Raw genomic sequence first — 16,144 nt, 5'->3', positions numbered from 1 at the left:
GATCAAGAGGAATTCGTGGCAGGCCGCATCAAACCAGTCAGAAGACTGACGACTCAAAAAAAAAGGAAAGCCCCATAAGAAGCAGTCCATCAGAGTTAAATCCGGAGATCATGGCAGCCACAAGGTTGGACCAGCTTGGCCTATCCATCTTTAACCATACCGTCTGTTGAAGTGTCTCTGAACTGCATGTGAGAAGTGAGCATCATCATGCTAAAACCATATTTCCTGAGGGACATTCAGTGGCACAGCTTCAAAGAATGGACCCAATACATTTGGTAGGAAGACCAGGACCAGTTATTGAGTAGAAGGAGGTGTGGCTCAATCGTATCACTGTCCAGAATACTTGCACACACATTAATACAAAACCAGTGCTGAAATCCCTGAACGTGTGCAGCCCGAGGGTTTCCATCTGCCCAGACGGGTGGCTGTTTAGCGAATTCAGAACACAGTCCCTTTTGAACTTACATTCATTTGTGAAGAGTACTCATTGTGGAAAGAGGGGTGTGAAAACGCAGTGGTGCAGGAACTACATGCGGTAGACAGTGCATTGTGGTAAATTCGCTGGACCCGTAGTAGATATCCTTTGTAAGTGGTGCGGATGTAATTATCGCTCACACAGAATGTCCCAGACAGTACTGTGACTAACACCCATTGCACACACAATTGTTGGAGTACTCATTGATGGGTTCTCTTCAATGCAATGCACTACCTTCAAATTCTGTTTCTTTCCTTCTCTGTTTAAATGGAAACCTTGTAAAGTGAATGAAACATGTTTTATGCTCAAGAATTATGACATTTTTGGAAAATGAACATCTACTCTATAAAAGTCAACATGGATTTCACAAACAGAGATCCTGCGAAACTCGCTTGCACAGCGCAGTGGACAATGGCGCTCAGGTCAATGCTGTGTTCCTTGATTTCAGTAAGGCATTGACACCATACCACATTGCCATTTAATGAAAAAAATACGAGCTTATGGAGTATCAGAGCAGACCTGTGACTGGATTCAAGACTTTCTTGCAGATAGAGCTCAACATGTCACTGTTAACGGAACTAAATCGACAGATGTAAAGGTAATATCCGGAGTACCACAGGGAAGTGTGATAGGACAGTTGCTGTTTACAATAAATGATCTAGTAGAAAGTGCCAGATGCTCTTTAAGGCTATTTGCAGATGACGTGGTTGTCTATAGCTAAAAGCAACGCCAGAAGATAGTAGGAATTTGCAAAATGACCTGCAGAGAATTGATGAATGGTGCAGGCTATGGCAGTTGACCCTGGACGTAAATAAATGTAATGTATTGCACATACATAGGAAAAGAAATCCACTACTGTACAGCTACACTATTGCTGACAAACAGCTGGAGACAGCGTCTGCCATAAAATATCCAAGCATAACTATCCAGAGCAATCTTAAGTGAAACGACCATATAAAACTAATAGTGCGAAAAACGGACACCAGGCTCGGATTCATCGAAAGAATCTTAATAATAATAATAATAATAATGTTTATGATGATGATGTTTATTTGTCCATGTTAACTTTACAGTCTTGGACATCGTCATTTTTTGTACAATTATATCAATATGATCCCTTAATCGGGCAGGTAGGTTAGAAAATTTAAAAAGGGAAATGGATAGGTTAAAGTTAGATATAGTGGGAATTAGTGAAATTCGGTGGCAGGAGGAACAAGACTTTTGGTCAGGTGAATACAAGGTTATAAATACAAAATCAAATAGGGGTAATGCAGGAGTAGGTTTAATAATGAATAGAAAAATAGGAGTGCGGGTAAGCTACTACAAACAGCATAGTGGACACATTATTGTGGCCAATATAGACACGAAGCCCATGCCTACTACAGTAGTACAAGTTTATATGCCAACTAGCTCTGCAGATGACGAAGAAATTGACGAAATGTATGATGAGATAAAAGAAATTATTCAAGTAGTGAAGGAAGACGAAAATTTAATAGTCATGGGTGACTGGAATTCGACAGTAGGAAAAGGGAGAGAAGGAAACGTAGTAGGAGAATATGGATTAGGGCTAAGGAATGAAAGAGGAAGCCGCCTGGTAGAATTTTACACAGAGCATAACTTAATCATAGTTGACACTTGGTTCAAGAATCATGAAAGAAGGTTGTATACATGGAAAAACCCTGGAGATACTAGAAGGTTTCAGATAGATTACATAATTGTAAGACAGAGATTTAGGAACCAGGTTTTAAATTGTAAGACATTTCCAGGGGCAGATGTGGACTCTGACCACAATCTATTGGTTATGAAATGTAGATAAAAACTGAAGAAACTGCAAAAAAGTGGGAATTTAAGGAGATGGGACCTGGACAAACTGAAAGAACGACAGGTTGTACAGAGTTTCAGGGAGAGCATAAGGGAACAATTGACAGGAATGGGGGAAAGAAATACAGTAGAAGAAGAATGGGTAGCTTTGAGGGATGAAATAGTGAAGGCAGCAGAGGATCAAGTAGGTAAAAAGACGAGGGCTAGTAGAAATCCTTGGGTAACAGAAGAGATACTGAATTAAATTGATGAAACGAGAAAATACAAAGATGCAGAAAATGAAGCGGGCAAAAAGGAATACAAACGCCTCAAAAATGAGATTGACATGAAGTGCAAAATGACTAAGCAGGGATGTCTAGAGGACAAATGTAAGGATGTAAAGGCTTATATCACGAGGGGTAAGATAGATACTGCCTACTGGAAAATTAAAGAGACCTTTGGAGAAAAGAGAACCACTTGCATGAATATCAAGAGCTCAGATGGAAACCCAGTTCTAAGCAAAGAAGGGAAATCAGAAAGGTGGAAGGAGTATATAGAGGGTCTATACAGGGGCGATGTTCTTGAGGATAATATTGTGGAGATGGAAGAGGATGTAGATGAAGATGTAATGGGAGATATGATACTGCGTGAAGAGTTTGACAGAGCACTGAAAGACCTAAGTCGAAACAAGGCCCCGGGAGTAGACAACATTCCATTAGAACTAACGACAGCCTTGGGAGAGCCAGTCCTGAGGAAACTCTACCATGTGGTGAGCAAGATGTATGAGACAAGCGAAATTCCCTCAGACTTCAAGAAGAATATAATAATTCCAATCCCAAAGAAAGCAGGTGTTGACAGATGTGAAAATTACCGAACTATCAGTTTAATAAGTCACAGCTGCAAAATACTAACACAAATTCTTTACAGACGAATGCAAAAACTAGTAGAAGCTGACCTCGGGGAAGATCAGTTTGGATTCCATTGGAACACGTGAGGCAATACTGACCGTACGACTTATCTTAGAAGAAAGATTAAGGAAAGGCAAGCCTACATTTCTAGCATTTGTAGACTTAGAGAAATCTTTTGACAATGTTGACTGGAATACTCTCTTTCAAATTCTGAAGGTGGCAGGGGTAAAATACAGGCAGCAAAAGGCTACTTACAATTTGTACAGAAAGCAGAGGGCAGTTATAAGAGTCGAGGGACATGAAAGGGTGCAGTGGTTGGGAAGGGAGTGAGACAGGGTTGTAGCGTCTCCCCAATGCTGTTCAATGTGTATATTGAGCAAGCAATAAAGGAAACAAAAGAAAAGTTCGGAGTAGGCATTAAAATCCATGGAGAAGAAATAAAAACTTTGAGGTTCGCCGATGACATTGTAATTCTGTCAGAGACAGCAAAGGACTTGCAAGAGCAGTTGAACGGAATGGACAGTGTCTTGAAAGGAGGGTATAAGATGAACATCAACAAAAGCAAAATGAGGATAATGGAATGTAGTCGAATTAAGTCGGGTGATGCTGAGGGAATTAGATTAGGAAATGAGACACTTAAAGCAGTAAAGGAGTTTTGCTATTTGGGGAGCAAAATAACTGATGATATTTGAAGTAGAGAGGATATAAAGTGTAGACTGGCAATGGCAAGGAAATCGTTTCTGAAGAAGAGAAATTTGTTAACATCGAGTATAGATTTAAGTGTCAGGAAGTCCTTTCTGAAAGTATTTGTATGGAGTGTAGCCATGTATGGAAGTGAAACATGGGCGATAAATAGTTTAGGCAAGAAGAGAATAGAAGCTTTCGAAATGTGGTGCTACAGAAGCATGCTGAAGATTAGATGGGTAGATCACATAAGTAATGAGGAGATATTGAATAGAATTGGGGAGAAGAGGAGTTTGTGGCACAACTTGACCAGAAGAAGGGATCGGTTGGTAGGACATGTTCTGAGGCATCATGGGATCACCAATTTAGTATTGGAGGGCAGCGTGGAGGGTAAAAATCCTAGAGGGAGACAAAGAGATGAATACACTAAGCAGATTCAGAAGGATGTAGGCTGCAGTAGGTACTGGGAGTTGAAGAAGCTTGCACAGGATAGAGTAGCATGGACGGCTGCATCAAACCAGTCTCACGACTGAAGACCACAACAACAACATCATGTCATTTCAAGAATGAGTATATACATCAAGTAGCACATTGTATATCATTCCATGCAATAATGTTATAAACACATTAGCACATTATATATCACTCCATACATATAATGATTATATACATCAATTAGCCAATTATAACAGTACCACCACTAATATACTGCAGTAAGTAAAAGAATAAACTAACAGTACTGCAACTCAGAATTCTTTTAATGAGTATAAACATCTTTCTATTAACAGATTTTTCAACTTGACCTTGAAAAGATTGCCTTGGAGTTGCTTTATATTTTTTGGCAACTTATTACAGAATTGTCTCCCAGTTACATATGGACTGTGGTCTGTAGCTTTCTTGTTGGTCCGTATCCTATGATAGTCACTTTTGGCTCGAGTATTGTAATTATGGGTGTCTCTGTTCTTTACACTATTTTCCTCGTTCTCTTTTACAAACATTATGGTCTTAAATACATACATTGAGTAAACAGTCAGTAATTTATAATTTTTGAAATAGTCCCTACAGGACGTGTTTGCTTTTATTAGCAATTATCCTAACTGCTCTCTTTTGAAGCCTGAAAATGCGATCCGTATACACAGTGGGTGCCCCACCCCAGACCTCGATCCCATATTGCAGATGTGAGTGTATTAACCCATAATACACTTGTTTGAGGACAAGCTACTATATTTGCAAGACATTTTAGTAAGTAAATATTAATAGAAACCTTTTTACAAGTGGAGCTGATATGCTCTTTCCAAGTGAGATGTTTATCAATCAATAAGCCTAAAAATTTACATTTGTCAGATGTTTCAGCTGTAGAAAGTGATTGAGTATGAGTATTATTAAAACGTAGCAAGAATTTTATTACTACAGTCTTGTCCTTATTCAGTGTAAGCTTATTCACTGTTAGATATTCTGTGATCATTTCAAAGTTCTCTTTGTTGCTTTGGAATGATGCCCGCTCTGTGCAGCCCTAGCTAATAAAAGATGTATCATCAGCATAGTTCACTAGTTTGGAGTTTTGTGGCTGTGATATAGCATTAATACATACTATAAACAAGAATGGTCCAAGTATACTTCCTTTGGGAACTCCACAATTGAGAGTTCTGTATGCTGACTTTACTGTTTGGATCTTACTTTCATTCTTATAATTTAGTTTTGTGCACTGTCTTCTATCACAAAGATAAGAACTTAGTAATTTTAGAGCTACTCCTCTTATCCCGTAATTTTCTAACTTGGATAACAGTACTGCATCATTCACAGAATCAAATGCTTTAGACAGATCTAGGAAACTCCCTATAACTTTGTTTCCTTCATCCAGCCTGTTCAGTAGTTCATGTCAAAAAGTTGCTAATGCTGTTATTGTAGATCGTCCTTTTCAAAACCCATGTTGTGTTTTATTTAATAGTTGTATTTACGGAAGAAGAATTCCATTTGATCTAGAATTATTCTTTCTAGCAGCTTGCCAAGTGTTGAAGTCAAAGAGATTGGCCGGTAGTTATTTATGTCTGTGATAACCCTCTTTTTATACACTGGTTGTATCTCAGTGATTTTTAAAAGCTCTGGAAAGGTCCCCTGGCCAATTGAACTGTTTATTAGATGTGTTATTGGTTTTATTAATTCATTTTTGCATTCTTTAAGTAGTGTGGACGAAATGTCATCCCAGCCACTAGATGATTTGACTTTGAGTTTTGAGATTATATTCATGACCTCAAACTCTTTTACATTCCTTAGGAAAAATGAATTACTCATTTTAACTGTTTTTATTTTCAGAGCTGATTAATCTTTTTCTTCTCTGCACGCCTTACTAAAATGTTTAATGAAGACCTCGCATTCAATAGTATTCCATTTTCTCCTAATGCAATGTTGCTGCAGCCTGGTTTTTCTCTATATTCACATTCTTTGCTTACAATATGCCAGGCTGTTTTGCTACTATTACTAGTTTTTCTTATCTGTTCAGCATAATTGAAGTGCTTTTAGTCTCTTCAGGGATTCCCTGTATGTCTTTCTAGTGCTTTTGTATTTTGTGAGGAAGTACTGCAATTTTGTTTCTCGGAACAGCACATAAAGGTCCTTCATATTTTCCTTTAGTTTATGTATTTCTGGGGGAATTTTAAGTTTCTTTGTGGGATCTGATTTCTTTAGTTCGTTTTTTACTATTGGACATGCCTATGGTTAAATATTTCGTAGAAAAGGCCGCACTTTTCATTAATACCTTGTGATCTATATACCTTATCCCACTCTCTCTCAGCAAGCTCCTTCCCAAGTAAGTTATAATTAATCTTCCTTTCATAAGTGTGTAGGTCACTATGCAGAACTGTTTTGTGGTCTGTATTAATTTCTATGGATAGAGCTCTATGGCCTGAGAGATATGTTTCAACAGCTCTTACCACTATATGATTCCTATTTAGGTTCGAAAGAACATGATCAATACAAGATTGTGAGTTAGGTGTTATTCTGGTTGGTTCATCATTTATTTTGTTGTAATTATAGCAATGCAATAAGTCAGAATATCTCAGATAATTTACCCTACCAGTACAGTTTAAAGTGTCTATGTTTACATCTCCTGTTATTATTACCTGTTTTTTGTTTGGTGATAGTTTATTCAGAAGTTGTTCTAGCTGGCAAAAGAACTCTTCTACATCACTATTTGGTGATCTATACAGGCCTACAATTATTAGGCTGTTTTTGCCTGCCTTCATTTTTACAGCTGCTACTACAAAGGCCAGCTCCATTGCAAGATTGTCAACCCAGTCAATTTTTTCACAATGTATGTAATTTCTAACAAAAAATGGCAGCACCCCCACCCTTGTGTATCTTTCTGTAGTATGCATCCACAATTTTGTAATTGTTTAACTTAAAACTACAAGCCTCTTCAGACTTGCATCCAAGTTCATTCACAATGTATATATGTGGTTTACATTCTCCTAGAATTTTGTCAATTTGCTCCATTTTGTCAGAAATGTACGGAACATTTTGAAACATTATTTTACATTTTTCGTCTTTCTTGATGCAGTCAGTAAAGCTTTTGCCTTCATGTACGCACACCGAAGGCTGATTTACACTAAAAAAGGAACATCAGTTTCATTCAAAAGCAAACTATTTTTATATATGCGACTACTGAGTTCGATCTTTTCAGTGATCAATATGCTAACTTTTTCACAAAGAAAATGCTTACCCTCATAGTTGAGATGCAGTCCATGTTTAGTATGCATGACCTTATCTAGTGTGCTTATGTCGAGAATTAAACATTTTTCGTAACTTGCGGTGCGGGATGGTAGCAACAATAGTGTTTTTTGATTTATTTCGTTCCAGAAATTTAGACAAACCTCCAATGCACCAATTGGCTTCATTACAAGCCACATCATTTGAACCTGCAATACAGGCAACGAAGTCATTGTCATGCGACATTTTGCCGCCTAGAGATGTGTTTATTACAATGTTATTTGTTTTGGTACCTGGCTTCACCACACTACTTACTTGGATATTTTGATTAACAGTTTGTAGAATCTCTGCCAGCTTTCTTCCATGACTGTCAGCAAGCAAGAGTACTCTGCACTTTGTGGCGGAATTCAGAGTGGGGTTGCCACTACCTTCACGTTGTTTATTAAGTTTGTTAATAGGCTCTTTTCCATCTGGTTCTATCCTTTCACTGCTCTCACGATTTTTGAAGCATATGTCACTACTTTTAGTCGCTGGCAGTCGTTTTCCGTTGCATTCGTCTTTAGCCCACTGGTTTGTTTTCTTGGTCACACACTCTTTACGTAGTTCGTCATGCTTATTGCAGTCATCACTACTATTCGACAGAATAATTTCATTGCTGCGTTTGATGCCTGTCTATTGCATCCTTTCCGCTTCTCATAACTCACCAGGTTCCCGTTTTGTGGCTTAATTGTTTTACCATTTAGAATATGGTGCAACTTCTTCAGCTCACAGTTTTCATTAGTTATATGCGAAATCTCACGTCTTAGAACATCTACAGTTTTTTGTAAACTTGAAATGCGTTCGTTTAGTTTTTCAATTTCACTTTTACAGTTTTCAAAGGATTCGTTTTTTACGACAGAACAGTAACTCTTATTCACTCGTTCACTATGCATCACTACACTTGTTGCCATCTTGCTTATAGAAGTGTAACTCACGAAATATAACTCATCCACGAAAGAAGTGGCTTATAAGGTGCTTGTTTGCCCAATTCTTGAGTATTGTTCATATATTTGGGATCGCTATCAGGTAGGACTGATAGAGGAGATAGAGAAGATCCAACAAAGAGCGGCACGTTTCATCACGGGATCGTTTAGCTGGCGTGAGAGCATTACAGAGATGCTAAACAAACTCCACTGGCAGACATTACACGCGAGGCATTGTGCATCACGAAGAGATTTACTATTCAAATTTCGGGACAGCACTTTTCGGGATGAGTCAGGCAGCATTTTAGTTCCCCCCCATACATAAATCTCACATATTGACCACAAGGAGAGAATTTGAGAAATTAGAGCCAATACAGAGGCTTACTGACAGTCATTCTTACCACACACTATTCGCAAATCGAACAGGGTTGGAGGGATCGGGTAGTGGTACCGAAAGTACCATGCACCACACACCATTATGTGGCTTGCGCAGTATGATGTAGATGTAGATGTAGAATTTGTTTCGACATAAGCTTCCCAATTCAGAATTAATGGTGAGTCTTCTTTTGTTTGCATGTCTTAATTCATTGATTATCTGTACCATATAGTGATTTGTTGCTTCTGTTTTTGAATTTAGACATTGTACATTATGTCATATTGGGGTAGGATGGACTATTATATTCATTTTATAACTGAGTTTCAGTATAGTACTAATGTTTCATGCACATGCTTTTTAACCATTTGAATGGGGTTACCAGTCTCATTTGTACCTCCTAGTACCACTAATGTCTGATGTGAAAGTTTTTCTTCTTCTTCTTCTTTCAAATAACTCATTTGGAGGGTACGATGAATCAGCTTTGGCTACTCTTCATTGTATGAGATTTCCTTAGTTTCCAAATTTCCTTCATCCTTTTAGAGTGCAGTTCCCTTTCTTTTTGAGTCCAATTTCATCTAGTTGTTTCCTTACTCTCCTGAAATTCTGCCTTTTGAATTGCCTTTCTGAAATGTGTTCTGTTTTCTGTTGTGTATATTGTAATTCCAGCATTTTCCGTGTTCTTTTCAGTCTCTATGAAGCATGCGGGCTTGGATTTGTAGCTATTGAGTAATGTGAATATCCGCTTGGTTAGTCTGTTGTTATCCATTCTGAATATATGTCCAAAAAACTGTAGTCTTCTCTTTCTCATTACATCAGTTAGTTTTTCAGTTTTCAAGTATAGCTCTCTGTTTGGTCTCAACCTGTATTCAGCATTATTGTTTCTTTTAGCCCCCAGTGATTTCATTAAAATTCTTCTTTTGACCTTCTCTAGTTTATCAAGATCTTCATTTCTTGTTTGCTTAAGTGTTTCTGCTGCATACAGAGCTTCAGGATGGGCCACTGTTGGGTAGTGTCTTAATTTCGTGTTCCAGGACAAGATTTGCTGTTATAAACATTTTTAGTCATATGAAACACTCTTTCCATTTTGTGCACTCTTAAGTTTCTATAGCTGTAGTTTCTTTTGCATTGTATGTAATCCACTCTCCTAGGTATTTAAAGGAATCTGTTTTGTGTATTGTATTGTATTGTTGTCAACTGCAATATTTTTGGGAGCATCACAGATGTTTGTCATGAACTTAGCTTTTTCAAAGGATATTTGTAGTCCTACTTTGGTTGCTTGTTTTTGCAGTTCCCTTATTTGTTCTTGGGCATTATCTAGTGAATCTGTGATCAATGCCATGTCATCTGTGAAGGCTAACTAGTCAACAGTGATCTTGTTTGGATTTCTTCCTAGTTGAACCCCTTTAGTATTGATGTCCTTCCTCCATTCTCGAACTACCTTCTCTAACACACAATTGAAAAACAGAGGTGACAAACCCTCTCCCTGTTGGATACCTGACTTTATTTCAAACAATTTAGAGAGCTCTCCCCTAAGTTTTTTATTAGGTTTACCACATTTTTTGTGATTTCCTTTAAGGGTACTCCTGGGATTTCCTTTAAAGGTACTCCTGGTTTGATAATTGTTTCCGACTGTAGAAGTTATCCACATCCTCTTCCCTGGCTGCCTGCTAAAAGTTGTAATTCTGAAACACACTGGTTTTTCTGTGTTACACGTTTAATAAACAGAAAGCTTAGTTTGAGAAAATGCAACAAAACAGGTCAAAGGGCATAATGTTTACTGCAGTACAGATCTACAGAACGAGAAATAGAAGATAGTGAAAAGTGTAGCACCATTATTGTAGCAGTTACACTTGTTTTTCTTGTATTTCTTACTTCCGACCATTTCACTTTGGGCAAACATATTTGTAACAGGCAAGCTATTATCACTCCACTTGTTTTTATCAACATTTGACTTTCACTGTTTGTTTTTGCATCATGTTTGCAGCTTTGTGAATGCTGTTGCACTGAATATCATAAACAGAATTTGATTTTCGTGCGTTTCTAGTTTCTGAACTGTTTCTTTTAAGCTCACTGATACAGGTCTCTAAAGATTTTATTTTTCCTACCAGTTCAACGTTTTCTTTGTGAAGAATGTTTATAATGTCTCCTTTTTTCACTAATTCACTCTCACAATTAGTGTGACACTTCTGTCTTTGCACTGTATGCAGTTACAGTGCTTGCCACTCCTCCTCTGCTTGTTTCTTGGCCTTGATGTTACAGGATTCATAGTTTTTAGTTTTATTTCACATTCACTGCAGACACAAAAGGTTCGTACACTGACATTGAAGCATTTTATGCGCAGAATACCATTAAATATGTTACTTTTGTAAGCATAAAGTGCAAAACATCCAGTACTAGGCACCATCTTGAAACCTACTTGATGTGTGTCAGTACTTATGAGCTGAAAAACAGGATTTCTATCAGCAAATACCAAGTGGTAGTAGATTTGCACATCTGTCTGGCAAAACACATTGTATGAGGACTGAAAGTACGTAAAAATTTTTTTTTGTAAAATTAATCTCTTGCTTGTAGTAATGTTGAATGATGAATAAAGAATCTTAATCTGAAAAGATGTTTACTGTATTTGTTGTTATAATGTTGCTGCACTTTTCAGTATCTTGTGCCACTGCTCGTTTTGATTTGTTTTGCAATAGACATTATGCCATGGACCTGTTTTGTTGTATTTTCTCAAAATGAGCTTTCTGTTTATGCAATGCATTACACTGAAAAACGAATGTGTTTCAGAAGTACAACATTGTAACTATACAGTAACAACAATTTTCATCCAGAAACATTAAAATTTTGCAATTTTTATTAAAGATGACATGAGCAGTTGTGTAATAACCATTACAAAAGTCTGCAGAATGTGTTTTTTGTACTTCATATGCACTGCTCACAACAAGAAATCCCCTTTTTTTTAGCTACAGTGTTGGTCAAATGAACAATACAATTGTAAATCTGCCATAGAAGTACCAACATGCTGTGGAACCTTAAACAGATAACGTATTTGTACATTATATTCAGGGTTCAGGAACTTACACATATATATTTCCTAATTTGTAGATACTGCCTAGTAAGTCAGAGGGAAATGAGAAGGCGTATCAGATACACAACAACGGATTTAAGTGATTGTAGCCATGTCGGTGTAGATATGTTTATGTTTGTGTGCACACGTGTGTGAGAGAGAGAGGGGGGGGGGGGGGGAGAATGTGTTATATTCAGTCAATTTTTTGTATTCCATTCAGTATTTTGCTATAGGATATTTGAAAATGCTTGTATAATGTGAAATTAAAAAAAAGCCGTGAACTGTGGTTAATGCAACAAATTCTTTGAGAATGCTTTTTCTTACAGTGGTGCTGCAGTACTACAATGCTGGACTGGGATTCAGAGACGAATGTTGTGCAGAGAGATTTGGAGTTAATGTGGAATGTGCTGAGAGAAGAAAACATCAACAACTTCCAGTCAAGTCCTACCAATGTGATTCAAGATTTACGGAAGTGTTTGAATCTCGCCAATAGCTGCAAAAGTGCATTGGATCAACTTGAACATGATTTTCTATTGCTGTATGAAGAAAACACAAAAGCCTTGGAAGTAAATCAGGCAGAGATAAGAAAACTTGAGTTACAGAAATCTCAGATGTGTACTTCATCACACAGTGGATGGCCATACATTTTTGGCATTCCATACTTTAAAGGCCATGATTCCTTTCCTGCCCCTCCCAATCAAGATGCAGTTGAGATACGAAAGAAAGACTATGTCACAGACATAAACTTACCTTCTTCGTATCGATGGAAAGAACAGGACAAAAAGAATTTGATTAGAGCTGTAACAAGAGAAATAGAAACTTCCAAATTGCTATTGAAGGGACAGAGAAAATCCACAGCAGATAGTGAACTAAGATTCAATGATAAAGAGGCCCATTTTTCGGAAGAAGATTATTTGGAAGATATTTCAAAACTTGATTGGATGAAGATATCCACAGTTGACCTGAAAGAAAGGCATAATACCAATGAGTGTATAGGAATGTGGCTTAGTTATCTGCAGCCTTCAATAAATAAAAATAAATGGAATAAAAAAGAGGAAGAAAAATTAGCACAGATTGCAGAAAAACATAACTATCAGGATTGGGAAAAAATAGCAAAAGAACTAGGGACAAATCGGTCAGCTTATCAGTGCATACATCACCACCAGACTCGCTTGAATAAAAATGTAGCAAAAAAGAAGTGGACTGAAGAAGAAAACAAAAAACTGGAAGAATTAGTGGAGCATTTCCGCATAGGTAATTTTATTCCATGGAATAAAATTGCTTTATGTATGGAAGGTCGTACAAAGTTTCAAGTTTATAACCACTGGGCGTACACTCTCCATCCTTCTATAAAAAAAGGAAGATTTACAAAATCTGAAGATGCTATAATTTTAAGAGGAGTTAAGAAATATGGAGCAGACTTTGGAAGAATTTCAAGGTATTTGCCAAGTCGTACTTCTATACAAGTACGGAATAGGTTCAACACATTTCTACAATATCAGGAACCATTTAAGCCCTGGACTCCAGAAGAAGATGAAAAGCTCTTAGAATTAGTAGATAAACTGGGTAAAGGGAAGTGGAGCCAGATAAGTAAAATGTTTGATAATCGAAACAGAACACAAATTCGACATAGGTATGGTGCAATACAAAAGTGGATTAAAAAAAATCCTGGAAAACGTTTAAACATGACCACTCGTAAAGTGGTTGCCAACCATTGTGGCCCACAAAAAATGTTGGAAGTTATAGAAAACACTAAGACAACAGAACTTCCAACTGGTGACTTACATGAAGGTGAACTACCTACAAAGTTAGTGAAACGTGACCATATGAAAAAACCGTATGTAAAACCACGTGTACACAAGAGTACCATTGGCAGTGCTGAAAATGTAGATCATCAACTGATTTCTTTCTTTAAATCTGGCAGTGGACACTTTGGGAACAACAAACAGATTCGCTACAACAAGAATGAAAATGCCCTTTTCTCACAACAAGTAAAAATGCAGCTTACTGTTCTGTGTGGTAACTTAACACAGAAACCCACAACTTTCTCCAAGCCTGATAGAAAAATGCTTCACTTTCTGAAGGGGGAGAATGCCTCTCACGTGGTACAATGCCGGAAAAGTAGAACATCAAAGGTAACTACATATTCTAGTAAGACCCTTGCGGCAGAAAGCAGTACTAATGGCAGCACTTCAGAAAAAACACTGTTTAGTATTCCACCAAATTACAGTACTCTTGCAGCATTTAAAACACTTACCTCTTTTTGCCAAAATTTGGACTGTAATAAATGGTCTGCAGAGGACAAATGTGTTTCGCAAGAATTGTCAAATGATAAACATAGCCAGCCAAGTCAGAAAGGAAGTCAGTCAAATGTTCACTTGAAGAAGGTGTCATCTACAAGTTCAGGAGGTACATCCCTAACTGATGGTGTAAGGGATTTCCAGTCAAGTATTTCAATTTGGAAAGATCGACTGTTGTCTTTGTTTTTTTGGCCAAAAATAATGTCTGAGGTGCCTCCACCAACTCTGGACAACTTAACGACTGCAAAGACAACTGTAAATACAAAACATTCAGGTCACAATGAGCCCAAGAAAGTATTGAGACTTAGACAAAAAAATGAGGAAGCTATGCGGAAAAGTAAAGATTTTGTTATGGACACTGATGCAAATATTCATCTAGAAGAGATAGATCTAAAGTTACAATCAAAGCAGAGGAAAATTTCAAAAACCTCAGACTTATATAACTGTGAAGTTACTGGTGCTGAGAAAGTAGCTTCGAATTACAATGAACCCAAGAAAATATCAAGACCTAGACGAAAAAAAGAGAAAACAAAAGATTTTGTTACAGAGACTGATGTAAATATCCATACAGAAGAGAAAAATCTAAAGTTAGAACCAAATAAGAAAATTTCAGAAACCTCAGATACATCTAAGTGTAAAGTGACTTCTGATGAGAAAGGAACTTCAAATAATGGTGAATCCAAGAAAGTATTGAGACCTAGACAAAAAAAGGAGCAAGCTTTGCAGAAAACTAAAGAGTTTGCTACAGACACTGATGCAAATATCCATACAGAAGTGAAATATCTAAAGTTAAAATCAACAAAGAGGAAAATTCCAAAAATCTCAGGTTCCTCTAACTGTGAAGTTACTGGTGCAGAGAAAGTAACTTCAAATGATACGAACGCAAGAAAGTATCAAGATCTAGACAAAAAGAAAGAGGAAGCTTTGAAGAAAACTAAAAATTTTGTTACAAACACAGATGCAGATATCCATACAGAAGAGAAAGATCTAACGCTACAATCAAAGAACAGGAAAATTTCAAAAATCTCAGACTCATCTAACTGTGAAGTTACTGGTGCTAAGAAAGTAACTGCAAAAAACAATCAGAAGTACCCTTCCATAACGGCAAAAAACAGGCAAAAGGGTTCAAGTAGTAAACATACAGGGGAGAAACGGAAGGCATAGAATGGAAGAAATTCCTCTGATATTGCTGCAAAAATGACTGAAAGAATATTAATATTTATTATTCCAGTCAGTCTACATTTAAATGGTCAATTATTTAAGATTCACAGTAGAAGGTGAATTGTCCTTTTGTTATTTGATAATGCTTTTGTGATAGCAAAATTCACCATATTACAAACTTTCTTGGTGTGTTTTGTGGGATATGGAATGAGTCAATTTCCAAAGGTATTCTGTACTGTATATGTGTACATTAAGGAAAACAATAATTTGTTCTTGTGCTCATTTTGTAGCTTGACGCTATTTCCAAAGTCGTGTTCAAATCTGTGTAGGTAACAAATTAGTCATATAACAACACAATATAATAATAAATTCAATAAAAAGAGAAGATTATGTAGAAACTTGAATAGTTTTATAATGAGTCTGCTTTTATGTTTATCTTTTCTTTTTTCCCAGATGAGTATGAAATTGTCTTGGTACTTCTTTCAGGCCTGTTTTGTTTTATAGAAGTGTTTAAAGACAATTTGTATTGTGTTCTAAGCTGTAATTTGTTCTGTATTGTTACGAAAGATTATAAATAAAGGCATTTAAAATGTGTGAATCCTTTATGAATCAGCATTTTTGTATAACTAATTGTACGAGTGATACTGGATATGTCAAAATGAGAATACAGCTACATTTAATACCAGCAAAAAAGAAGTTAAACTAAGTA

At 36.9% G+C, this 16,144-nt stretch overlaps 1 protein-coding gene across 1 annotated transcript in view; it reads left to right on the top strand.

Annotated features, from left to right (window-relative positions):
• LOC126456845 (uncharacterized) overlaps positions 1-15,665 on the top strand; it is a 65,066-nt gene extending 49,401 nt beyond the window's left edge. The window contains exon 3 of the mRNA XM_050092662.1: positions 12,301-15,665. Within this exon, the coding sequence (XP_049948619.1) occupies positions 12,319-15,438 (3,120 nt within the window). The 5' untranslated portion in view covers positions 12,301-12,318 and the 3' untranslated portion in view covers positions 15,439-15,665. The remainder of the gene's footprint in view (positions 1-12,300) is intronic.
• Positions 15,666-16,144: the final 479 nt, after the last annotated feature.

This window comes from Schistocerca serialis, chromosome 1 (assembly GCF_023864345.2).
Source record: "Schistocerca serialis cubense isolate TAMUIC-IGC-003099 chromosome 1, iqSchSeri2.2, whole genome shotgun sequence".
Classification (NCBI taxonomy): Eukaryota; Metazoa; Arthropoda; class Insecta; order Orthoptera; family Acrididae; genus Schistocerca; species Schistocerca serialis.
The sequence above is the reverse complement of the archived record's forward strand: the minus strand, read 5'-3'. Positions and strand labels throughout refer to the sequence as shown.